The sequence below is a fragment of the Alnus glutinosa genome, chromosome 3 (assembly GCF_958979055.1).
Source record: "Alnus glutinosa chromosome 3, dhAlnGlut1.1, whole genome shotgun sequence".
Taxonomy (NCBI): Eukaryota; Viridiplantae; Streptophyta; class Magnoliopsida; order Fagales; family Betulaceae; genus Alnus; species Alnus glutinosa.
Genome location: NC_084888.1, coordinates 7,658,833 through 7,685,571, shown reverse-complemented (window position 1 = coordinate 7,685,571; position 26,739 = coordinate 7,658,833). Strand labels below are relative to the sequence as shown.

Genomic DNA, 26,739 nt, shown 5'->3' with positions numbered 1-26,739 from the left:
ACAAAATCAACTCAATAAGCTGAGTTTCAAGGGGATAGAAAGATATAATTAAATTAGAAAATATCTTTAATGTTGTTTGGAATGAAGTTATAACCCAATATGAAATAGTTTTAAGAGAAATATTACATTCATTTCTACCTTAGTAGTTAGGATAAAATTTTCTTCAACCATACTTTTTTGCTTTTTTATTTAAAACTAAAATTTTGTGAAGCACAATTTTCCCTTATCAAGAATTTTTCATTCTTTACTAATATCACTTTTTGCTATTTTAGATTCGTTGATAGGGGTGAACTTAATTAGGAACTCGAGTTATTATGAATTTTTGCAAAATAAGAAAAATTCATAAGAGTTTTGTATTTTTTTATTTTTTTTTTAAAGGAAGTTTAGTATTTTTTTTTTTAAAGGAAGTTTTGTATCTTCTATGAATTGATAAAGGATCCTTGTTACAAGTTTACATTGCAACACTATTAGAATGATAAAAAAAGAAAATAGAAAAAGTCCACTTACCCTCTCAAATTACAACTTAATTTGACGGAACATTGACAATTTTTAGTAGTTTGGAAATTGATATTGTCCATGTTGAGATTTGTATATAAATCTAAAATATAATAAAAGTGAAATAATAGCGGAAGCAAGAGAGATAAAATAGATAAAGAATTTATATGGTTCGGTCTATGACCTGCGTCTACAGGGTAAAACCTAAATGGCTACATTGTGCACAAATAATTTGATTGTTTACAATACATAAGTCCCTATTTATAGTTGAATAAGTCGACTTATACAAGTAAACACAAATCGACCTAGACTAAAAAATATAAATCAATAATATTATATTCATAATATATTTAGAATATATACTAAATATATTATGGCAACATCCCTCAAACTCAAGGTAGAAAATTCTGGAAGCTTGAGTTTGAAAATAGAAAACGAAGGCCAATGATGAAGACTGACGGATGTTGCCGAAGGAGACAAGAGGCTAACAAGCGGCAAGTGATAGCTGGTGGTGTAGATTGGCGAACGCTGACTTGAGCCTGAAACTGAAAAAAGGAATGATCCACTTCTCCTTCTTTTCTTTTATTTTGTTTTTTTTTTTTTTTTTTTGAAAATGGGCTGACAATGGGCCAACAAATGAAAAATAGGCTGACAGTGGGCCATGAACAAACAAACAAAAACAATATATTGATGAGCTCAATTGAGCAGTTATCGGTAGGCATTGTGGGCCAAGAGCTGACTAGAGGTCGATTCCGGGCCAAGAAGGAAAAAAATAATAATAATATATATTTTTTTTAAAAAGAAAAAAGAAAAATAGATGAGCCCAATTGGACGGTTATCGGTAGGTGTTGTGGGTTAATAACCGACTAGGGGCCGACTGTAGGCCAAGAAGAAAAGAAAAAAAAAATGATAAGCCCAATTGGACAGTTATCGGTATGCGTTGTGAGCCAATAACCAACTAGGGTCCGACTACGGGCCAAGAAGAAAAAAAAATGATGAGCCCAATTGGATGGTTATCGGTAGACGTTGTGGGCCAATAACCGACTAAGGGCCGACTGCGGACCAAGAAAAAGAAGACAAAAATGAGCCTAATTGTGTAGTTATCGGGTTGGCACACTAATCCTGACATTGCTCGCGTGAAGTGATCCATTTGGATTGCTCTTTTTTCTTTTCTTTTTTCTTCGGAACCCACTAGATGGGTTCGGATCTGGTGCATGCAGGAGCACTCTAAGTATGTATGCTTAGCTGAAGGTTATGATCTGGCGTGGGTGAGTGCATCAAAAGGAGAGAGTAGGACCTTAGGCTACCATCCGGTGTAGCGCAATTACAGGTGGAACCGTGGGTTGGAATCCGGTGTGGTGCGCAAAAGCTGGACTGGTGACCCTAGCACATGGAGGACATGCACAGTCAGTAGGGATGGCACGTGGCCACTCCACAGGGAGCGTTGTTGTAGCGGTCTGGTAGATCGGCAGTTTCCGATCCTGGATCCAGGATTTCCTTCCTCATATGGCTGGTGGAGGCGGTGCATGGTAGCAGGCGAGGCACGTGGAGCGTGTGGACGGGAGATTCAGGTAGCGCATGACAGCGAATGGAGGATCTGATGGCTGTGAACTTGGTGGATCTGGAATTTTCGGCAACTGATTTGTCCAATGGAGTAACTAGCGATGTGCTTGGAGGATTGTGGTGGCTCGTGGCTGAACATGCAGAATCTTTGGGCGGCACGTGACATGGACTATTTCTGTGGTTTTAGCGGCGATGGACATGTCTGCTTCAGATCAATTGATTGGCGTTGGTAGTAAGGTGATTGGACAACTTTGGAGGGGCAGAGTTTCAAAGGCATAAACTCTTGATGACGCATGGAGGCGTATTGGACTATTTGGGCCAAGAAAAGATAGCTTTGATATCATGTTAAGATTTGTGTATAAATCTAAAATATAATAAAAGCGGAATAATAGCGAAAGTCAGAGATAGCAAAGATATAGAGAATTTACGTGGTTTGGTTTATGACCTATGTCTACAGAGTAAAGCTCAAATGGTTACACTGTGTTCAACTTGATTGTTTACAATACATAGGTCCCTATTTATAATTGAATAAGTCGACTTATACAAGTAAACCTAAATCGACTTATACTAAAAAACATAAATCGACCTAAACTATGAAAATATAAATCAATAATATTATATTCATAATATATCTAAATCTATTTTGAATATATTCTAACAATCCAAATTTAAAGTTTGGGGAAATATTGTGAATTGGGTGGTAATTTGAGGGGTATGTAGGCTTTACCCAAAAAAAAATATATATATTATCTAGATGTATATATGCTATTTAAGAAGGAGATCCGCTTACTAATTGGTATCATATTTTTAAATGCCTAAAATACCTTTATTAAAAATTTAAAATTAACACCATGAATAATAATAATAGCAGATAAGGTCAAATTACCACATAACATATTTTTGATACCCCAAGTTTAATTGAAATTTCATGTAACTGCTTATAAATTTCTTTTAGACTGTCATGTTTTAAAATAATAATATTTTTTTTTAATAATAATAAAAAAAACCATTTAACAACTCGGAACATCAAAATTCATAAATTTGGTTTAGTACAGTTCTTAATTTTGAGAATCTATTAAATCAGATAAAACCAAAACATATTGAGTGAAGATTAAATTATGAAAGTGTATGTCCATAATTAAGCATGTAAAGACAGGTTCGAATAGAAGAAAATAGCTCAAAAATTAGGGTTAGGGACAACATAGTCAAGGTCATCTAGCACACTACCAGGTCCATTGATGCTCAAATGGCATAAATCCAAGAGTGAGAAAGCATAGGCAAATTTATGGGAGATTGTGAGAGACCACTTATAAGACACACCTGACCAGATAAATGGTTGGACAACCTAATTTTTATTTGATTAAGTGAGTCTCATAAGTGGTCTCTCCCAATTATCTGTCTGAATTATCTCAAATTCGGACAAATAATTGAAGAGAATCATAATCCATAAAATAGACATGCTTATTTGATTTGAAGTGGACAGCATCTAGAGCTGTAAATAAAGCAGTCCCTTCGACAACCCGCACGATACCCGCTCAATTTAGTCTGATCCGAACTCAAGCTTAATATTATATAAACCCGTTCGATTAGTAAGTGATATATACTAGATTCGCTTGACAAAGCTCGATATCGGCTCGTGACCTCAGTTCGTTTAAAGCTCGACTGAATTGTTCGCCCGGTTTGTTAGTCCAATTTGTTAGCTCATTCATATCTCTTATATATATATTACTAAAAATGAGTTATATAAATTTAAGCATATATATTAGTAATTAAGTAATATATGTTACTTAATATTTATATGTGTGGGTATTAGTTAACATGCTAACTAGTTCATAAACTAACATATTATCTAGTTAATTAACATAAACTAAGTAAATATAATTAACTATATATTACTCGATATATATATAGTAGTTAACTATAGTCTATAGGTATTTTTTGATAAAAAATAATTATATATATACTAAATAAGCATATAGTATACTAGCTAAATAAATCTAGTATTACATATTAATTATAATACTTTGATAATAGTATTTATCATGTTAAACTAACATATTAAGTTACTAATAGTTAGTATATAATAATATAACTATATTGAATAGTTAATATATAAGTATATAACTAAATATATATACATATAAACACACATATATCACATCACACATGGTTAATAATAGTTATATATTATACTTATATTATAGTTACTTAATTATATATAATATATTAGACTTACTACTTGTTCACATTATACATATATCACGGTTTATGCTCTCTAAGAGCACTCACAGTGGGTTATGTAAAACCCACTGTAAATCTATAATACATAAGCAAACCACAAAAGCACCCCTCCATCGGCTTCTCCATCCTATCGCCAAGTTAGATTTCTTAAACATTTGTGAACAGTGCAACGTCACATGTAGCGTTGCATTGTTCACAGATCTATCAATTTTTTATGATTGTTTCTCTCACTTTCTTTCACTTTCTTCCGCTTGCCGGCAGTCTCTCCAGGAAGTACAGGTGAGCTCGCTGTCGCTGGCTCGGGAGTTGGAGATCTCGACAGTGACGACTGCCTGATCGCCAAGCTGGTACACGTCCTTGTCCGTCTGGAGCTTTAGAGTCGGTCGGAGCTGGAGCGATCTTGCGAGCTCGTCGTTGCTGGCTCGGGGGTTGGAGATCTCGACGGTGACGACAACCGAATCGTCGGGCTGGTCTTCAAAGTCGGTCGGAGCTGGAGCGATCTAGCGAGCTCATCGTCGCTGGCTTGGAGATCTCAACGGTGACCGAAGCTCAGCCCTCCATTTTTGATTTTCTTTGTACTGATCACGATTTTAACAAAAAGAATTAAAAAAATATATTAAAAATGATTATTTTAATAAAATAAATAAAAATTTAGATAATCGGATGGATGATAGTTTTGAAAGTGGTTAGCTAAACTAGCAAAAAAATGGATTTTGATAATGTAGAATAGCTAAAAATTTGCATCATCCGATGGGAATGCTCTAAGCCTCTAAGTATATATGATAACGTATTGTTAATTTGTTATTTATAGACTGAGTTATGTACTATATTTTATAATATGCCTTTATATATATGTATGTATGTTATTAATAAATGTATAAAGGTTCACAAACTTAGGTTTAAATTTTGCTCTGATCACAAATTGAAAAATTTAATAACCGAGCTTATCGAGTAACTCAGTTCGACTCGAACAACATTATCAACTAGCTCGTACTTGAGTTTAAGCTCGTCTAAATTTTAAATAAGTCGAACTTGAACACATATTTTGTAATTCAACATGAGTTTAACTATTTAAATTCGACTCTAAGGTTCCGTTTGAAATCTCCTTTTCTCTTTCTTTCCCTTTGAAATTTTTTGTTAATGATTGGAAAATAAGATTGATGTGATATAAAGTTGAAATAATTTATATGAAGAAGTGAAAAAAAATTTATATTGTAGTGAGTTTTTTATTTAAAAAGTAATAAAAAAATATTGATGTAATATAAAAAGTGAAAAAAAATTAAGAATGTTTTGAAATTAATAACTTTTTTTTTTAAAGAAGTGAGGCCATCTCCAGCAGTTATGGTTAAAATAGCTATTCAAAAAGTCTCAATCTCTACTTTAACCACTGGTTTTCTTAAAATCACTCCAACAATAATCTCTATTCCACACTTCATTTTCTTTAAATAATATTTTTTAATATTTTTTTTATTGTTTTATTTTCTTTCTTTCTCCCCCTCCTCCCTCTCTCTCTCTCTCGGATCACTCCTCCTCAGTCCTCACCGGTGGGTTCACCAGAAATAATTTCACACCCAATCAACTTCCGGCCAAAACACTCTCCGGTCACTCCTCCTCGCCGGTGGGTTCACTAGAATTCCACACCCAATTAACTTCCGACCAAAACAACAACAAACACAACCGAAATTCCACACCCACTACAAAGAACACACCAAATCGGCCAACTAAGGAAGAATCCACAGAAAATCTCCTTTCGCCAGAAATCACCCTTCAACCGTTGGACGATGACCCGCGACCCGCAATCGGCGCCTCTGCTCGACGGAAATCGGTGCCTCTGCTCGACGGAAATCGGTGCCTCTGCTCGTCGAAAATCGGCTCCTTTGCTCGACGGAAATCGGCACCTCTGCTCGACGGAAATCAGCGCCTTTGCTCGCCGACAATCGGCCCCTTTGCTTGCCAGAAAAAATCGGCGCCTCTCCTCGGTCGACCCACCTTTCTCAGATCTCCTTCTCTCCGATTCTTCTCCTTCCTTCTTCGTCGAACCCTAATAAGCCGGGAAGTGGGGGGACATGCGGGATTGCAGAGGAGAAGTGAGCGAGAGAGAGAGAGAGGCTGAAGTGAGGAGACGGTGAGAGAAAGAAAAAAATATAATATAAAATATAATAACTGATGAACAGCACTGTTGATGAAGTTAAGGAAAAAATTATAATGGTCATTCTGTTGGAAGAAGAAAAACTGGTAAAAATAGTCAAATTTGACTTTTTGGTTAAAATGAAACTTCTGCTGGAGATGGCCTGAAAAGAAGGGGACGGGTGGGGGGAAAGGAAAGGAAATGAAATTTCAAACTGGTATAAATAAGTCAAAATCTTAAAGTTCGAGTCGACTCGATTTGATAAGGGTCATGTCAGCATCCTTTTCCTTGGACTTGGAGCAAGGTGCCGCCCTTGATAAGCTACGAAGGCATATATCCCTAATCCCTGAGACCGTGCCACCAAACGATTCATAGTAACGTGATGCATGAAAATACTAAAAAGGAGCGGCATGGCATATTCCCTGCCGAAATGGTGCTGAAACGGCACCGCGGTTGAAAACTTGAAACGAAATAAAGCAAGGGCTATTCTCCACCGCATTCTTATCCCATATAAAAGGTGGTAACTGGTCGGTCTCCGACTCAAGAAAGTGTTTCTGAACATTTTCTCTGGCTCTAAAGCCGCACGCAGCATCTAATGCTTTCTCTCTCAAATGCAGCAGATTGAATTCAAGCACGGAACCCCTTGTCATGGACTCCGTGACAATAAAACCCATGCTCTGTTCTTTCAACTTCAACTTCTCAAACCCCCAAATCAAGCCTCTCTACTCCACAAACTTCTCGTTCTTTAGGTTCAACCACTTCAGAAAATTGAAGACCTCTTCGATCACTTTCTGTCATAGAGGTGCTTCAAATCCCAAAAAACAGAATTCCAAGTTCAGTAATCGAACCTTTCCCCCGTACCCTATCTGGGCTTTGGTCCCAATCTTGCAAAGCATCAAAAGCTTAGCCGCTTCACAAACCCAGAAATGGGTTTCATGCGTACAAGCTTATAATGATTCAGAGAAGATTCTGGATGAACTTAATGGTGGATATTTGCAAAATGGAGGGATTGGAGTAGCTTTATTGAGTATAACTTCGAATGCGAAGGTTCGGATTAGTCCTTTCGTAGCGACATTAGCCGCCAACCCGACGTTTGTCTCAGGTTTCTTCGCGTGGATGATAGCGCAGTCAATAAAGATGGTCTTGAATTTCTTTGTAGAGAGGAAATGGGATTTGAGAATACTGTTTGCTTCTGGAGGAATGCCCTCTTCGCACTCAGCTTTGTGCACGGCTTTGACGACGTCGGTGGCGCTTTGTCACGGCGTGGCGGATTCGCTGTTTCCGGTTTGTTTGGGGTTCAGTCTGATTGTTATGTATGACGCAATCGGTGTGAGGCGGCATGCTGGGATGCAAGCTCAGGTAAGACGTGAGTTTTTGTCTGTTTTGCTGAGAAATTTGATTTTTTTTTTTTTAAAAAAAAAAATTGAATTTTTGGATGGACGTTTTTAATTTATTCTCAGTACCTCTGAAAAGAATTATAGATACAAGTGTGGAGTAGGGCTGTATGAAATGTTGTACAAGTTCTTGTGATCTTGCATTATTTGAATAATATTGTATTGATGTTTATAGACTGATTGGAGCTTCTTTAGAGAACTATTTTGGCCAACTTTAGCAAAATTGCGTTTTTATGTATTGGTTATTGGTTAAACCTGCGGTTGCTTCCACTATTGAATTAACTTTTGTTGTGGATTTGTGTTAGATGGCTTTCATTTCCTGAGCAATCAGTTGCTAGTCTCCGGCATAACACTTTCTGGGCATTGATGGTTCTTTATTTGTAGGTTAGTTTAAATATCAAAACATTCTGTGTTTGTTCTGTAAAGAAGGGTTGGTAGTAGGTGTTTAGAAAATGTTGATGTTGCCTACACTTTTAGACAATACTATTATAAGAAGAAAGGCCACATGCTTTCGTGGAAGTCGTATCTAGAATTTGGTTGTGCTTTTCATTAGGAAGGGGGGTAAGTGGGGGAGGGGAATTGTTGTTCTTTATCAAAATGTTACAATAATCTTGTAACTTTGGCAACTAAGAGCATTCACATCTGGCTCAACAAATGTTTAGCTAAAATTTAGCTAAAGGATCACATTTTTCTACTATAGCTACTAACTTTTCCAAAGCATCTACATCCGGCTCAGTATTTTAGCTATCTATTTTTACTATTCCATTTAAATATTCTTTCTTTATTCTTCCTGTGAGCTCAAATTGCTGAGGACTTCCCAAGCTGTGATGAAGAATATAGTTGTAGTGAAATGCATTTGGACTATGTATTCATGTGACAGGCATTCTTGTAGAATAGATTGAAGAGATGAATTTGAGTATTATGTAGCTTGAGAGCTCACTGATGCATTTTACAGGCCTTCTATTCATAACAGCAGCACAGTATATGATAACGTTGCTATTCTGAATATAGGTGGAGAGCTCAAAGATGCGAAAATTTGTATGATTGATGTTTACCAAGTGATGTTTTACTTTGGACCTCATTTTCTGTTTTATACATGCATGCATGCACATGCTACATATATTATCAGTAGCCCTTAATGTGCCCCTTAATGCAAGTTATTTTGTGACGGACTTTATTGAATGTAGTGTCAGTGATGAGAAGTTTTTAAATGGAAAATTAGTGGAGTTTAGGGTGCTCTCTCCTAGCTGCAAAGGCTAGAAACTTTTGAGCTAGCCCAGCAAAAATGGATGTAAGTTTTGTAGACCGCTTTCCTTTAGACTTTCCTTTGAGTTATGAAATCCCTCTTCCCTTAGTTAACTATAATGTGATTTGGTTGATGTGTGTACTAACGTTTCATTGATTTTGTGGATCTTTCTACTTTTGTTCTACTATGGAAAATTGGGATCTTTGGGCTAAGCCTAAGCCTTTTGTCTTGAGGCTTAGTGTCACAGCCGTGACATGGCTGCACTGGTGGCAGCAAGGGGTTGCCTTGCACCCTTGCTGACCACCAAGCCCAAGCATGAGGGAGGCATGCTAGGGGCTGAAACTGGAAGCTTGGCTAAACTGGTTGGTGTGGCCCAAGCACTGTCGAGGTGCTTGGCCCAGCAGGCTTGATGCTGTGTGGGCTGTGGTGCCAGCCCAGACCCTGGTGCCTTTGATGATGGATGTCTCTGCTAGTTGCTGCAGGTAGTGGCCACGTGGTGGCACTGCCCTGCCCTTGCCTGGGCACAAATGATGAGCTACAGTGGGCGAGTTTAAGCTGGATGTTGCCCCTGACAGTGGCCTTGACACTGGTTGGGCGAATTCAAATTGAAGGTGGCCCCTGACAGTGGCCTTGATGCTGGTTGGGCGAAGCTGAACAGGCTGTGGCTCCTGACAGTAGCCCAGCAGCTGGTTGGCTGAATTCAAATGTGCCTAGGGGCTTGGCTCTAATGATGGGCGCTGGGAATGCATGGCAGAAGGCTGGGAGCAAGGCAGAGGGAGCTGTTGGTGCAGTGATCTGCTGCAAACACGTGGCATGGCATGCTGGGGCTGATTACTTGTGGGCAATGTAATGCTGCAGGTGGTTGGATGCTGCAACAAGGTGTGGGCGCAGGCCAGGTGGCTGCCCCACACTGCCAAGGCTAAAGACAAGTTGCTGGGCTATTTAAGGAGTGCTGGGAGCTCCTGAATAGCCAGAGAAGAGGGAGCCAACTTAGTCTTGTGTGAGCTACTGCTGAGAGGAAACACTGAGTGCTGTGTGAGTATTCTGTGAGTTTCTGTTGTAAGCCTTAGTGGCTGTGTGAGACTTGGGTGCCATTGTGTTGTAAGGGCCCTCGTCGTTCCTTGTATATTCGTTGAGTTGAATTATAAAGGTTGGGAGGTGTTGCTCCCGTAAAAGGTTGTGTGCTGTGCTGTGATTGTTGCTGACTAACCTCTGTAAGGTGTTGCTGGGCTGCTTAGACACTGCTGTGTGCTTTGTCTAAGGCCATCACGGGGCTGAAGCTAGGCTTGCTGTCGAGCGAAAAATTCAGCCTGTGACACTTAGGCTAATGGATTTTCTTTTGTTACTGTGACTTATAGTGACATACCTGTATAATGATAATTTCCTTTGTTACCATGAACGGTGGTAACTTTCCTGGATAATGATCTCTCTCTATTTTGTGACTGGTGCAATGCAGGTTCTCAATATGATTGTTGCGGACTTGTTTCAAGGGCATCCTATCAGCCAAAGAAAGCTCAAGGAACTTCTTGGCCACACTCCATCACAGGTCCTTGCTGGAGCTGTGCTTGGCATTGTGGTAGGTTGTATCTGTTGTCAAGCTTCCTTGGTTCCAACCTAACCTGCTCTTGCACTCTGCAACCATTTTTTGTCAGATTGTGGTGTTGCCATTTGTCAATTATTTGTGGCCTGCTGAGTTACTTGTGTTTAATTATATCCTGTAGTAACTGATGGATATTGGAATTCCAAAACTCAAATGTGAATAAAGATTTTTTTTTTTTTTTTTAAAAATAATTTCCTAAGATTTCCTGGTTCTTGACCCAAATTTCTGACTCTTGCTAAGTCCGGGTACTATTCTAACTCTTAACACAAAACATGATTTCCTGCATAGTATTACCATGTTTTTGTGAATAATAATATTATAAATGTGTTTAGTTCTGTTGTAGTAAGTTCTTGTGTTTCCTTCATGACCATCCAAAATTCGTAGATCATATTTATTGCCTAAAATAATTGTTTTGTGCTCTAATCTATCTAATATAATGGTTTGGTGCTCTGATCTATCAAACTCCTTTTCTGTAGAATATATGTTCTTACATACAGTTTGCCATGTGAAGTAAGGAAATTTGTCTAATTGCCTGACTTTCTGAATCAATTAATCCTAAAAGTGATTCGTTTGTTCCTCTTTGGTCGGCTACAAAAGTTGAACCCAGACCTGTATTCCCCTCCAGCACAGAACTTGACTCTAAAAGGATTAAAAAAAAAAATGTTATTATTATTTTTAATTTTTCCATCAGTTTGATGTGGTCAAGGTGGCTCAATTGTACTTTCGAGAAGTCTGTCGTCTTCATGGATTGCCATTGTTCATTGTTTCTGATCGGGACACTTGATTTCTTAGCCACTTTTGAAGGTGTTTGTGGAGGTTGTTCAATACCAAGCTTGACTTCGACTTTAGCACGCAGTGCTTATCATCCTCAAATTAACGGGAAAATGGAGGTGGTCAATGATTCATTGGGAGATTTGCTTCAGAGCTTGTTGGTGATCATCTCAAGTCTTGAAATCATAAACTATTTCAAGCGGAATTCGCATACAATTGGTCTTTGAATCAAAGATTTGGCTCTTTTTTCTAATTTGAAGAGGGTGAATACTAAGGCAGAATATCTTATTGCTCAAACTCAGCAGGTTCACAAAGCTATTGTTCATCATTTTCAATGAGAATTCGTGGGCAAATTCTCTCCAACCCGAAGATGATGATGCAGACCAACAACTTCCAAATTCTTGAAGAAAATTGGGTAGGAGATTCAATCGACCGAGAATGAAGGGTGACTTTTAGTAGTGATTCTTTGATAACCTTGGTTGATCTCTCAGCCTTACCTCGATTGACTAAGATGATGCATCAGGTTCCGATAGTAAAACCTGAGGCACTCGGTTGATGCTCGATTGACTAAGCATGGTTTATTAATTAGGGTTTTTCGTATTAAAATTAGGGTTTTTGTCATATTGGCCCGTAGATTGATCAACCCAGTTGTGACAGGTTATTTCAATATTTTGTTTTCACAAGCTACTACCATCTTTTCTATTTGAGCCTAATAAGGATAGTTAAGCGGCCAGTTTATGTTGCTAATTTTAATATTTCAATAAGAAACTCAGTAAGGGTGAATTTTCTTTCATTTTCTCTCAAAACCTTCAATTTTCTTGGTCTTGTGGAAAAGTTGTGACTTGCGTGTTTGATTAATCTACAAACCACTACTACAGCATTCTGCATCACAAAATAAGAACACGACGTACAAGGTAGAACCGAATAAGAAAAACATATAGCCAAGAAATGAACATAATGAACCTTTATAAGGAAAGGGAAAAAAAAAATAGACAAGATAGAAGAAACATATATAAAGAGACGAATTACAGACAACTATGGAGTCAAGAAAAGAATGCAAGGAGAGAAACAACGACAACAAACAAGAATCGAATTAATAACCCAAAAGGCCAAAAGCCCCCACCCCCCCCCCCCCCCACCCACCCCCCCCAAAAAAAAAAAAAAAACCCATTGTAAATACAACATCAAATCCAATATAGTCGATCCACTCCATTTTCAAACCTAGATACGTACCAAACAGGTCCTGGACTATTTACACTGAAACAACGTTGACATGCATTGAGTTTTTCGTATTAATTCCTTGAAATAATTAATTATTATTATTATTATTAGTATTATTACTTCAATAAAAATTACAACAAATAAAAACGTAGGGCTGGGCAACCCAACAAAGAGTTTCGAATTAACCTCATCAGTGGTGGTAATTAAACAGAAATTGAAAGGGAATGCATCAAATAAATAATGCGGTCTTACATATTCTTGGTTCAAGACCCAAGAAAGTGGTCGCCAGTTAAGGTGGTTTGATAAGAGAGGCGCTACAATTGGTGCAATCTAGAGGCAGACCACTGCAACAAATAAAACACTGATGATGGTCAAAACTAGGCTCGGTAATTTTGACAGGACCCACGAATCCGACACGAACACAACACGAATATATAGGGTTTGGGTTTAGGCTATAACCTGTTTATGACCCACTAACCTGTTTATGACACGTTTATGACATATTTATGACGCGTTAATGATACGTTTTTTACCAAATTAGCTAAACGGGTTGACACGTCAACCCAAATTGCCAAGCCTAGTTAAAACGAAACCTATGATGAAGATAGCTTTAACAGTCCGAAGAAAACTAGGAAAAACAAAAAAATTTAAAGAACAACACACTGGTTGCGATGTGGCGGACACTCACATATGCGTGGTCTTCACATGCCGGCGATGTTTGCCGGAAGGATGCAAATCACCACGGGTGACCGGCGGCAGCTGTGGAAGGCAAAGGAAGCTCTATGAGCGGTGTTGCGTTGTCCACGCGTTGGCATGTGTGGGACACGCACCCGCGAATAAGATCTACCCACAAGCCCGTGGTGGCCGGACGGGGAAGAGGCTGAAATAATTAATGTTAACTTGCCGGATTTTTTATCCTCTTCATTTAGACGTGGTCTTCACGGTGGCCTCGATCAATATAATTTATACGAAAAATGCGGTTATACAAGCCGGCAAACTATAACATAAACTTTGACTTTAGAAATAATTAGTGAGATTATTATATATAATATCTTAACGAAAACTACGGCCATTAATGATATGCCAACCCCTGGCCGGGCTCTGTCCTTCCAAAATCATGAGCATCTTCAAAGCTCTGTTTCTTCTCCTCTTCCTTCCATCCACCATACGAGTTACAGTTACAGAGCCTTGCCCAATCTCCATGTGCGGCAGCAAAGGCATCCCTATTCGGTTTCCCTTCCAACGGCAAGACCAAAACTGCGGCTATCCTGGCTTCAACCTGAGCTGCAGCGGTGATCAGATAACGGTTCTTAAACTTCCTTACGCCGGAGAATTCTTTGTCCGCGGCATCGATTATATAATGCAACAGATACAACTCTACGACCCCGATAACTGCCTTCCACAACGCCTTCTCCGCTTCAACCTTTCAGGGTCTCCGTTTGCTGCTGCGTATTCTCAGATGTACACATTTCTCAGCTGCCCATCTCAGCTCGCAAAGCCTAGCGGGTTCACAACCGTCGATTGCCTCGGCAGCTCCACCAACTCTGTTATAGCTACTTCGTCGACGAGTCTTGCGAATTCGATGCCTCCGTCATGCAAGATCATTGCCACGCTGGCAGTTCCGGTGACATGGCCAGATCGTTATTACGAAGGATTCTCGACTAGCCTTAATGGAGATCTTCGCTTAAGATGGGACGTACCTGATTGTGGAGCTTGCGAAGCACAAGGCAGTTTGTGTGGGTTCAAGAGCAATGCTAGTCAAGAAATTGGTTGTTTCGATTTTCCAAAAGCCCCAGGTAAATTTAATTTCTTTTACTTATTTCTCTTAATTTTTTTTTTTTAATTTTTTTTTGTTCATCTTATTTGGTTAAACACAAACATAACCATTAAACGGTGGATGTCGAGAATCAAAGGACTGGGTCAATATAATTCCTGATAGGGACCAAAGTAGAGTCAAAAGAACTAGAAAAATAACAAATATTGGGTGGTTTTGCGTAGGCCGCGCGTGCATGACATGTATACCAATCTATCTAGCTAGCTTGTATATGCTTAATGTGATTGACTTGGAAAAAGATAATGCTTTATATATATATATACACACACACACGCTATTGCCTTATTGGTATTATACTAATTCTAGTGATAAATTAAACAAATTAAAGAATGTCAACTGATTGGGATACAGAAATTTTTTATAAAAGGGACACGTGTCCTCTAAATTTGTGAGAAGCACATGCTATTTAAATAAAATGTGATTCTCACATGCTAAGGAACACATGTCAATCTTATATGTGAGTTGTAGAAAATTTCTTACAAATCGATTTGTAGAAAATTTATGTTCCTGATCGGGAGCCATAGGAAAAACGTCATTTTATCCACTACAGTCTAGGTACAAAATTGAGAAAGAACGAATACAAAAAGAGATGGAAGGATTTTTCCAAGTGAAAATTCAAGAGGATAAAGAGAAACGAGAATTACATAAAATTGTATGGAAACATTCTAACCCCATTTTCTATTTATAGAATGCGGTGCATCGTTTCATTATCATGTTTCATATAGATGATTTAGTGTGGGAATTAATGAACACACTTTGATATAAACTTTGGGGAGGCATAATTAAGATTAGACTTAATTAATCCATGTGAGACATTAGGATCGTAGTATAAATTGTATCTATTTTTTTTTTTGGCGGCTCCACTTATTGATCTATCAATATTCATCTCATATATAGTATCAATATATTTATTTTAATCCGACTTATAAATCGCCCTCTCCGTAACTCAACCACAAAGTCACAATCCAATCAATTTCATACTCGATATTGTGGTTGCAAGCTCTGATACCAAATAATACAAACTTTAGATAGAACTTACCCTTAAAAAATGATTTTCAAGACAAAACAAAAAAAGAAAAAGACCGAAGTCAAAGTCGGAAATCTACTTCAGTCGTTGTTTCCCAACAACCTCAATTGCCAAGCCAACCCTATTTCAACTCTACCAAGCTACAATGACGTCTCATTTAGACACCCCTAGGGCCTATCTAGGCACTTATTTTCCGATGTGGTTAATTTTAAGGTATATATTGTTAGTGTTAGGTTTCTAACAGCACATTGATGGTTACCACATTGTTTCCACTGATGGAAGATGCAGCAACTGATTACCTGCCACTGGCCCAACAACCATGCTCCTTAGTAATTCAGTGATTTTTAAGCAAGCAATTGGGAGATATACATTCTTTTTTCTTCTTCTTCTTCTTCTTCTTCTTCTTCTTTTTTTTACCTAGCGTGCAATACGATATGTATATTTGAATTAATTTGTGTATATATATATATACCCTATTTTTAAAATCATATCATATTAATTTTTAGTTAAATGATAAATTAATAAACAATAAAGAGAAAAGAGAGTGGGAGTGAAATGATTAGGAAAAAAATGCAAGATCAGTCATTGTACCGATTTATAATAAGTTTTTTAGGGTTTAAAACGTGATTTAAAACTCTATGTGATAAGTATAAATGACAAATAACTCCCCACTCTAAACTTCTGTTTAAAATTTTGACTGAAAACCATCAAAATGTCACATAAGCAAAGAATATAATGAAAAATATAAAAGAATATAAAAAGAAAAGTTAAAATTAAAATTAAATTTTTTTAAAAAAAATTGTAACCTAAATTGGCTAGAAGGAGTAGCCGAACCATCCTCAAAGATTTGGGAGTGGTTCGACAACGTATAGTTTCCATCAAAATTTCAAATGGAAATTCTTGATGAAAAATTATTTGTCATTTATATGCTTATCACAAAGACTTGACACAAATAATTTTAAGTCATTTATTAAACTCTAAAAAGCCTATTGCAAATTGGTGCAATCACGTAAACTAATTTTGTACTTTTTCCAACTAATAATAATAATAATGCAATAGTACTAAGAATAATAATAAGAAGTAACAATAATATAAAGAAACAAATATGGGTGTTACTAGATTACTTTAATAAACAAACCGAACTCAAGTCGAGTTTATACAATCGAGCGAAGCTCGAGCTTATCCTATTTAAAATGCATATATGATCCCTTTCATCGTTGGTTCACTGTAGAGACACCCCCTAATGTGTGTGTAATGTGTATTATACATGGAGATCTGAACTCACTAAATTCTAAAAGTAAAAGTTCCTACTAAAATTACATGGTTACATAAAGACCGACCCAAGGAAAGTACTGGTGGTTAATTACTAGATTACCCGAATATAATTTGTAACGATTCAAAGAAAGTACTTATAACTACTTCTATACTATCACTAAAAAAGAATTAAAAGCTTAATCTCGTCTAGTAAGAAACTAATATAAGACTTAACACTATCGGGCATCCGACAACATTTCTTATTTAATAGTAAGCAAGTCCCATATTAGTTAGTATAGGCAAGAACTTTGATGGATGGTTTCAAATTTCAGGCGAAAACAGTCTCCGAATTTTCAGGATCATGTGCTTCTCCATTGCCTTACCGGCTATCACATTTATCATTGGGTTTGCATGTTTCGCATGTTTCATGGACGCTGGCAGAAGAAGTAGGGCCAACATTACTGCAGCTATAGTGTCACCACAACCAACCATCGTCATGACGGGTCTGGATGAGTCCACCATTCAATCCTATGAAAAGCTAGTCCTTGGGGAGAGCCGGCGGCTACCGGGACCCAATGACAGCACTTGCCCGATATGCTTGACGGAGTACTGCACCGAAGAGACGCTTAGATGTATACCGGAATGCCAACACTGCTTCCATGCCGATTGCATTGATGAGTGGCTCCGACGGAATAATAGCTGCCCAGTCTGCCGAAACTCTCCATCCCCTGCTCAGAATGTTATCTCAAATAATGATTGATAAATTGTAATTACCATTCTTCAGTGTACGTAGTCTTCTTCCATTTTGTTGTACATGGAGTCGATCTGTAACTTCTTGTGTATTTTAACATGTCTTTACTCTTAATATCCTTAGTTGCAACACCTGTCATGCTTAGAGAAAAAGCAATTTCATGGATTTTGTTCATTTACATTAGATTTTTTGCCGGAAGCTGTAAGCATTCAATTCATGCCAAGAAAATTGTAAGCATTCAAAAGGGACATTTGAATTTGTATATTCGTCCATTGAAAATCTCGTTGCAATTTGGTAGCATTTTGACATCGACCAGATAAATTAGTCAATTAAGAACCAAGAACTAAATTGACATTATTACCACTCTCTTTAATATGATCATGCATTCGGTTGTCAAACCCTGTGTAACACCCTTAGTCTTAGCATCATTTGTTCTTTTAAGCATTTTGTCAAGCATGTTCTGCGGTAGAGAAAGGAAAAAGAAGATGTAAAAAGCATTTTTCTGTCCTAGAGTGATAAAAATCGAAAAGGGTAAAGTGTGGAGATGCGGGGTATCGATCCCCGTACCTCTCGCATGCTAAGCGAGCGCTCTACCATCTGAGCTACATCCCCTTTGTGACCTAAAATGTTACTATAAAATAATAATTGTGATATTTAATAATTGGCAAGACTGGTGAAATTGAGGCGACAGTTGCAGTTGTTGAGCCAACGGCCAACCTGTGTCGTCTAGTCATATTGTTTTGGTTTGTTGAGCTAAAAAGGAATAGTCGTCGCTTATTAATTATTATAATAAGCTTCGTGGGTCGTGGAATACACATGGTCGAGTTGTTGAGTCCGTAACTTGTCGCCATAATAAATCTCAAAGGCCTTAAATTTTGAACGATCCTGGATTCTTTTATTTATTTGGAATGATTTTTTTTTTTTTTTTTTTTCATGTTAATTTTAAAGATATACGTAATGGAAAGGTATTGAAAGTGGTTTATTTATTCTGTTTTTTTTTTTCTTTCAGCGATTTATTCTGTTGATAATATAGTAGATAGCACATGATTAATATAATATATATATATATATATATATATATATAGTAAATGGTAATTATAACATGTTGAATAAGATGTAAGATCTCAGGATCAATACCAATCAAACAATTTAGAGCAATTCTAGTTACTTTCGAAAAATCTTCACCGGTTAGAGATTCATGAATGCAAAACCTATATACCACTTTTTTTCTTTTAATAAATAAACCTATATACCACTTATTATGTATGTGTTTGGAATAATTGACTTTAAATGCGTAACTGTTTCTTCTCGGTAAGACTCAAGCTGAGCTGAAACAAGGCCAATTTGAATTGAGATGAACTCAAAACACTTTATTGGAGCTTTGACTCGAGCTCAAACCAAAATATATTTTTGTAGAGCTCAATTTGAAAAGCCGCTATACGGCGGGCTCAATATCTCTTCCTTCAAATTTTCAAGGAACAAAAGGGGTGTGGTTCTACTGGCTATTGGGTTAGAACGCCAAAAACTGACGTTTGTTCGATCCTTAGCAAAACAATCAGTTAGGTAGGATCTTTTCTTTTTGCCTTTTTAATAAAAAAAAAAAGAAGAGGAAGCGACCAAAGTGATTACTTTGCCTGGGTGAGACCATAGTAACAACCATCCACCGAGAACTAATGGCAGGAAAGGTTTAAACGGTGAGAAATCGCATGCTCTCGCTCAAACTAGTTGAGCCATAGCTTGACTCAGCCCCACCGAAGAAATTAGCAAGTAGCAACACCCAAGTCGGTAGTATGGAAATAATTTCAAATGCTTTCTATTTTGGGATTCGATCCTGAGACCTTCCACCCACCAAACCATTAAGAATTAGCTCGAATGCCACTAAACTAACCCTTAGTGGTTGGTTAGGTAGGTTATACAACAAATAAGAATTACAACCAATAACAACAAAGAAGGGCGGGGCAACCCAACAATAAGTCCCAAAACAACCAGAATAAACAAAAATTAAAAGGGAATGTATCAAATGAATGACGTGGCCCTATGGATTATTGGCACGAATACCAAGAAAAGCGGCCGCTAGTTAAGGCGGTTAGACAACCCACGGGTAGATGTATGACCATCACGAGACTTTTCAACTCTATCCAAATTTCTAAAGTAAGGGACACAGATAGGGGCATGACATTGAAAATACCCTTCAACCTTAGACACTTGTAAGTTGTAAGGAAACAACATAAACCGAAAATTAAAAGAAAAAGCAAAAATAAAACACCAAACCCAAAAAACAGAGCATGGATTCCACATGCAAGCGCGTGAGATCAACTCACTCACGCATGATGGCCAGGTGGAGGCGACAGGTAGTGGAGAGGCCATTGATGACAGTGGTAAAGCGCTTTGGAGGGAGGTGCTGATTGAGGATGACAAATCTAACTCAGAAAGAGCCAGATTTGAAATCAAATCCAAGGTATATCCAACAGGAAGAAGCGTCGCGGCGGAGGTGGCAAGGCAGAGAAAGAGAGACTGAGGTTGAGATTTTGGGAAGATCAAGGATAAACCGCCAAAAATGATAGATAGGGCCTCATGAGAGATGTAATGATCTATAAGACAATTCTAGGCAGTTAGAAATAGAAAGAGACAGTTTCGTAAGGAATGACAAGAGGAGGGAAGAAATGGGGCTTCTTCACCCCTCCCAAACAGAGCTGACGTAGCAGTTAACTTTGAAAAGAAGTTTTCACCAGAGATAAAACTTCTTAGAGATTGCAAAGCGACAAGGTACTGAGAGGCCAAACAAGTGTAACCTTAACCTTTGAAAAGCAAATTTTTTGGAAGGGTGCCTTATGAGCACACAAATCGCTTATTGGCTGAGAATACAAACCACAACTTACAAGGGCCATGGTTGTGCAGATTCTATTCTCTTTACGCAGAAAACTTGACTGACTTAATGAACTAACGAGGATTAGCATCGTCTACAACAATTTGTCCAAAAGTGAAGACAATTCAGGCATGTGATTGTAACATACCACTTATAAAACTTGTCTAACCGAATTAGTGGTTGAGCAACCGAAAGAAGGATAGAATCATGTTGAACCAAGGATAATAGAATACTATAAGATATTCTATATGGCATTCTGAACGATCTCTTGATTACCATGGTTAATGAAAAGGTCCAATGAGGTCATACATATTCTTATCACATTAGCATATATTTTACATTTCCAAATACAACTATTGCTGAACAGGGTTCAAAAAATTTACACGATTCATCTTAGTTCTTATTCCTCCACAACAATTCCTAGTAAGCTGAACACATTACATACTCATTTTTTTGCCAGCAACTTCTTAGGAAGCTTCTCCAAAGGCGTAGTTTTAAGCAGGAAAAGCCTGGCAGCGCGCTCTTGCAAAGTGCCCCCACATTTTAACCCGCGTGCTTGCAATTCAGACTTTAACCTTTCCATCCCAAGAACCTATCAGAATAGCAGTGGAGACAGAAAAGATTAGCACGGAAAAAATAACATTTAAAAAAAAAAAAACAGAAGAAGAAGAAAATAGAGAGGGAGAGATTAGATTGATGCCGGACAATCAGAACCTCATTAACTCAAAACTGGGATTTGGGATAAGAAATGATAAAGACAAGGTTACTTAAAAAATTAATCCATTACATGAGAAATATTGCTTGCACATAATAGCCTCCAACATTCATATTCATAAGGTGTGGTACAAAAATTATATATTCAACAAAGACAACAATGCATAAATGTCAGCTTCAAGATCTGTAAAACAGCCGATAAGGAAAGAACCTTTCTTTTGATGTGTGAAATTTTATTTACTTGACAGTTGACGAGTAAGCTTATGCTTACTTTACTAATCAACAAGAGAGACTACAAAATGCAAGTCCCATGAGAACCTCTCCAATAAGATAAACAAATGCAATGGGAGTATGTAAACAGGCTGAATCACCTAAACAACGATTGCATTTGAGTTTAATGAAAAATGAAGACAGTCTGGCCATGATTCTACTCCTTCAACCTCTAAAACCTACTCGATCTAAGTTTTCACCACATTATCATTCCCAACAGGTGCAAAAAGCCTTTACCCCTCTTGTAAGGCGAAGGTAGGGCAGAATCAAAAACAGATTTAGCAGCCAACTAAATGCCAGCTCCAGCATATGAACATTTGATTAATTCTTCAGCTTGCCAAGAAGACAGATATTGTCTTCCCCCCTCCCCAAAAATATATATATATATAAACGAAAAAGAAGAAGAAGGTAATTGATAACTATCCAAATTTCTATGGATCTACTCGGGATGGTTGGTGTTCTTTAGATCCCCCTGGGTCTCACGGAGTGGGGCTTTGGAAGAATATTAGGAAGGAATGGAGTTCGTTTTGCAACCATACCAGACTCATGTTGGGAAATGGATCTAGGATCCGTTTTTGGGATAATGTGTGGTGTGGTGAGGTGCCTCTTAAGGAAGCTTTCCCAGTTTTGTATGACATTGTGCGTGACAAGGATGCTCTTGTAACAGACCATTTGGTTGTGGTGAGTGGGTCTTATCAGTGGGATGTTAGCTTTTTCCGAGCGGCCCAAAACTGGGAGGTGGATGTTTTGGCCTCATTTTTCTCTTTGTTGTACTCATCCAGAATGAATTATGATGGGGAGGATAAGCTATGGTGGTCTCCTTCTCACAAAGGGAAATTTGATGTTAGATCTTTCTATAAGGCTCTTGCTTGCAAAGAGGCTATTCATTTTCCTTGGAAAAGTATCTGACGGACCAAGGTTCCTTTGAAAGTGGCTTTCTTTGCTTGGACGGCAGCGCATGGGAAGATCCTTACTTTGGACAATCTCAGGAAGAAGCGGGTCATAGTGATTGATAGATGTTACATGTGCAAAATGAATGGGGAGTCAGTGGATCACCTTCTTCTCCATTGTGAGGTAGCACACGCTCTGTGGAACGCCATCTTTAGTCACTTCAGTCTGTCTTGGGTTATGCCTCTTCGGGTGATAGATTTATTCGCTTGCTGGTGGACGGGTGGTCGCTCCCGGAGTGCTGTCGTGTGGAAGATGGTCCCTTGTTGCCTTATATGATGCTTATGGAGGGAACGCAATGATAGGCAGTTTGAGGACAAAGAAAGAACCATTGAGGATCTCATTTCTTTTTTCTTTCATTCTTTGTACTCTTGGTCGGCTGCGTTCCTCGCACCTTTAACGTTTAGTTTTAATGATTTCCTTGTATTGTTTTCTACTTCCTCTTAGATGTCTTTCTTGTATACTTCCTGTGTACTTGATTGCGCTTTGCGTTTTTTAATGATATTTCTCTTACTTATCAAAAAAAAAAAAAAAAAAAAAAACTATCCAAATTTCTTCAAGGATACAATGCATATAGTTAGGACTACAGTTTCTTTCAAACCCATCCCATCACATTTATGAAATCATGCTCCCATAATTGTAAGCTCTGAAATGGATACAAAAATCTCCAAATGTAGCATTGCTTTCACTTGAGTCTTCTTTTAAAAACCTCTAATGTGAAATGGAACAAATTTCACGAATTAGTAAATCCCAAATTGAGCATAGTGCATGCCTTAAAGCCCAAAGTACAAACTCGATCTATCATTCAAATGGTTTCAACGTACTCATCTTTTTTTCACTCAATAAATAGTGCAGATTGAGGGTGGTCCTAACTATAATAGATAACCTGAAATCAGCTTTCTGATTCTGGACTCAAAAGTTTAAAGCCTGATTTCAGACAGAGCTAAATTCTAATTATGTTTATTTTACTGCTAGTTGATCATGTAAAGATCATATGTGACAGATGATAAATAAATCAAACTTATATTATCATTAAAATAAAATAAAATTCACATCTTGGAGACAATACAAACAAGAATCAGAAGTAAAGCAACAGCAAATGCATATAGAAAAGAAAAATGATACAAGTGATAGATTGGTTTTAATAGCATACCTCCATTTCTGCCACTGAATTGAATCCATCAAAATTAAGGGGTGTTTCCATTTCTGCAGTGTTTGTACTGGGAGGTGTTTCCTCGCATACTCTTGACTTATAATCTAAAGTATTGAGTTCACAATCAACTGGTGCGCTTTCAAGACCTTCCCCATTTCCTGCAATCAAGACATTTTGGGGTTGACCAGTTGCTTCTTCCAGATTTGCAATTTCCAATCCATTACAACCCTGCTTTTCAGCTAGCAATGCTTCAGTTTCAGACACCAGTGGTACAGATGTACTCTGAGCCATTTTTTCATCAATTACTGGTTCAACCACGTCAGCATGAAGAGATTCTCTCCGTTCACATCCACCAGATTCCACTATTCCCTGCAAAACAATTTCTTTCTCTTCCTCAGAGCCACTCTCAGAGGATGCTCCACCAGAAAATTCATCTTGTTTCCCACCAGTGACTGAACCAGAACTCCCATCAGCTTCCTTACTCGAATCAGAATGATTCCCATTATTCAATACAACGGATTTCTCTCTTTCCTCTGTATCATCACTGCCCTCTTCATCTGTATCATCACTATCACTTCCACCAAATTTTCTCTTCCCCATCCTGACAAATTCAACCATAGAAAACATCAAAACCCACAATAAAATTTAACTGAAACCCCAGCAGTTAAGAGAGAGTAAGGAAAGAGAAAAGAAAGAAATTAAAATGCTTAAACCTGCATTTTTCACTGTTCACAACTTTGCAAAGCAAAGAGCTGCACTCATCTAAATCAATTACAAGTATCTAGCTTAGTCAAGCTGAATTTGAATATAATGCTCAATACTCATAAATCTTTATATCCTATTATTTTCTTTGAGTCTCTTATCAACTAAAATGAACCATAAGTAAATTAAAATTAAACAGTGAAAACAAAGAACTCAACTTTATTCAGCCACATAATTTTACAAGCCACAATCAAGCAAACCGATGACATTCTACAACCATACACACATAATGGAAATAGAGGCTTGCTCGTTCTGATCAGATTGTAAATATTCAGAGTAAGCTGAGTTTGGTTCCTCTTGGCGATAAAGATATTCCGCATTGGTCTGCTTCAAAAATGGTATGTACTCTTGTTCACATACTTGGGATGCTATTCGTGTTAAGAAACAAATTGTTGATTGGTGGTCTTTAAGTATGGTTTCCTTTTTCCATTCCTAAGCAAGTTTTTATCACTTGGTTGGTAATGAGAGATACGTTACCGCCTGGAAGGAAGCTTTTGTGATAGGGTTTTCAAGGGGATGAAATGTATTTTTTGCAGATTTGGGATTGAGGATAGAGATCTGAGATCATTTATTTTTCTCTTGTGGGTTAATGACAGAATTTGGAAAAATGTCATGAAGATATATGTTGTGTTGAATCCACCTACATGTTGGCATGATGTAGTTTCTTTGGGATTGAATGAGTGGAGGGGGGAAAACTATGAAAGCTTATATTGGCAGGTTAGTGTTGGGGTCTTCCATTTACAATATTTGGAGAACTAGAAATGCTTTAAGGCATGGGAATAATCCTTGGACTGAAGAAAAGATTAAGTGGTAAGTGAAAATACGGCTATTAACAAAGGTAAATTTAGGAAGACTCGTAGGAATGTTATTCTTTGTAATGCTTGGGGTATAGATGAGGTTGTATTTTAAATTTGCAGAGGGGTGTTTTGTTTGTATAGGGGTTATTAAGCTTTAGTGTTTTACTATAGCTTTCCTTTGTAAAGTGTTCAGTTGTTTTGTTAATGAAAGTTTCTCATTCATCAAAAAAAAAAAAAAAAAAAACTGCCAAATTTCATTCCCATTTCTTTCTCTATATTTCTAAGTAACTAGACAATGGATAACACAGCTTAATCAATATAAATTGAATACAGCTTAACAACCAACAAGTATATACTAATTCATAAACACACACCAAGAATAAACAAAGTATCAAACATAATACCATCGAACAAAACCAATTAACGCTAATACCAAAAGAAACAAACTCGAAACCCTAACTTACCAAATCTTCAACCGCTTCGCCTCTGTTCCCCCAACCGGAACTCCCTTCCGCTTCACCGCCTCGTTCACCGACTCAAGAACTTCCGCGACGCACCGTTCCGACTCCTCTCGGTACTTGGCCACGTACTTCTCGGCCTCGCCTTCTCCGACCCCCTTCTTCCCCTTCTTAGCCTTCTTCTTGATGAACTCCTCCGCGACCCTCTCTAGCTTCCTCTGCTCCTCCTCGGCCTTCCACTCCTCCAGCTTCTTCTCCGCGTTCACGTGCCGTAGCCTCCGCCCGCTCATGTCGCGGCACGCGTCGAAGTTGTTCGTCTTCTTCTGCCCAGCCTTGGTCGCCGCACCGCGCAAGAGCGATCCGAACCCTCCCTTCCCGCCGACGAGGCGGAGCAGGAGATGGACGGTGGGGAATATCGCCGCACCGTCGTCGGGGCACGAGATCACGGAGTCGTCGGAGATGTGGCGGAGGCCACCAGTGACGAGGCGCTGATGGCGGGAGGGTATTCTGGTTGTTTCATGGAGACGGTGCTTGACGGTAAGGGCGGAGACAGTTGGGGATGTGAATCTTAGAGTTTGGGTTTTGCCGTCCAAGAGCTTCACAAAGAGATGGTAGATCCTGGTGTTGTTGTTGTTGTTCTCCATTGGTGAAAGTTCTCTCGTGAAGGGATCGGATTCTCTGGGAAAGATAGCGATCAAATAGGAAGGAAAAGAAATAGACGATGAAGAATTCAATTTTGGGGCTTATTATTATCATATAAGCGAGCCCTAGCCCATGGATCTATACAGGTGGTAAAGGATTTTGCAGCCCATAATAGTCACTCAGCCTCTTTTCTTTTTCTTTTTTCTTTTTTCTTTTTTCTTTTTTAATTTGCCTCGATTATATTGTTGGGATAAGGAAATTACACTTTCAACAAAATACACTTTTTTTTTTAAATATTGTTTTAGCTACTAGTTTTTCAATACAAATTTTAACAGATTATTTATCTCACTCTCTATTTTCTTTAAATATTATTTTTCAATGTATTTTTTTATTGTAAAAGTTAACTAGTTAAGGGAGAAGGAAAGAGAGGGGGGGAAGAGGAGAGAAAATAATTTTACAAAAATGACTAAAATGTGCTACATATATGAAAGTTTACTATAACAAAATGGATGGAAGTGTTCTATTTTGAAATGTATATCGGATGGATAAAGTGGCTCATAATAGTTATATTTAATTATTATGATCCATATGAAAAATGTATTAG

The 26,739-nt window shown here is 37.9% G+C and overlaps 3 protein-coding genes and 1 non-coding gene across 4 annotated transcripts; 2 read left to right on the top strand and 2 right to left on the bottom strand.

Annotated features, from left to right (window-relative positions):
- The first annotated feature begins 6,786 nt into the window (after positions 1-6,786).
- On the top strand, positions 6,787-10,844 carry LOC133862478 (uncharacterized). Its single transcript, XM_062298312.1, has 2 exons — positions 6,787-7,786; positions 10,524-10,844. The coding sequence occupies exons 1-2, from the start codon at positions 7,076-7,078 to the stop codon at positions 10,683-10,685; spliced, it is 873 nt and encodes a 290-aa protein (XP_062154296.1). The 5' UTR covers positions 6,787-7,075; the 3' UTR covers positions 10,686-10,844.
- A 2,880-nt stretch (positions 10,845-13,724) lies between these two features.
- Positions 13,725-17,804, top strand: LOC133862448 (putative RING-H2 finger protein ATL21A). Its single transcript, XM_062298266.1, has 2 exons — positions 13,725-14,455; positions 17,107-17,804. Exons 1-2 carry the CDS (start codon positions 13,735-13,737, stop codon positions 17,532-17,534), a joined length of 1,149 nt encoding a protein of 382 aa, XP_062154250.1. The 5' UTR covers positions 13,725-13,734; the 3' UTR covers positions 17,535-17,804.
- Positions 17,805-18,064: 260 nt separating this feature from the next.
- Positions 18,065-18,137, bottom strand: TRNAA-AGC (transfer RNA alanine (anticodon AGC)). Its single transcript has one exon. It is a non-coding gene; the product is annotated as a tRNA-Ala (tRNA).
- A 2,552-nt stretch (positions 18,138-20,689) lies between these two features.
- On the bottom strand, positions 20,690-26,227 carry LOC133863943 (uncharacterized). The gene is made up of 3 exons (XM_062300108.1): positions 25,500-26,227; positions 23,477-24,077; positions 20,690-20,983 (listed from the first exon to the last, which is right to left on the bottom strand). The coding sequence occupies exons 1-3, from the start codon at positions 26,135-26,137 to the stop codon at positions 20,837-20,839; spliced, it is 1,386 nt and encodes a 461-aa protein (XP_062156092.1). The 5' UTR covers positions 26,138-26,227; the 3' UTR covers positions 20,690-20,836.
- Between the last annotated feature and the right edge of the window lie 512 nt (positions 26,228-26,739).

Coding starts and splice junctions, on each gene's coding strand:
- LOC133862478 (XM_062298312.1), top strand. CDS start 7,076: ATGGACTCCGTGACAATAAAACCCATGCTCTGTTCTTTCAACTTCAAC. Junction 7,787..10,523: donor ATGCTGGGATGCAAGCTCAG/GTAAGACGTGAG, acceptor GGTGCAATGCAG/GTTCTCAATATGATTGTTGC.
- LOC133862448 (XM_062298266.1), top strand. CDS start 13,735: ATGATATGCCAACCCCTGGCCGGGCTCTGTCCTTCCAAAATCATGAGC. Junction 14,456..17,106: donor CGATTTTCCAAAAGCCCCAG/GTAAATTTAATT, acceptor TTCAAATTTCAG/GCGAAAACAGTCTCCGAATT.
- LOC133863943 (XM_062300108.1), bottom strand. CDS start 26,137: ATGGAGAACAACAACAACAACACCAGGATCTACCATCTCTTTGTGAAG. Junction 24,078..25,499: donor GCGAAGCGGTTGAAGATTTG/GTAAGTTAGGGT, acceptor TGAATTTGTCAG/GATGGGGAAGAGAAAATTTG. Junction 20,984..23,476: donor ATTCAGTGGCAGAAATGGAG/GTATGCTATTAA, acceptor CTATTCTGATAG/GTTCTTGGGATGGAAAGGTT.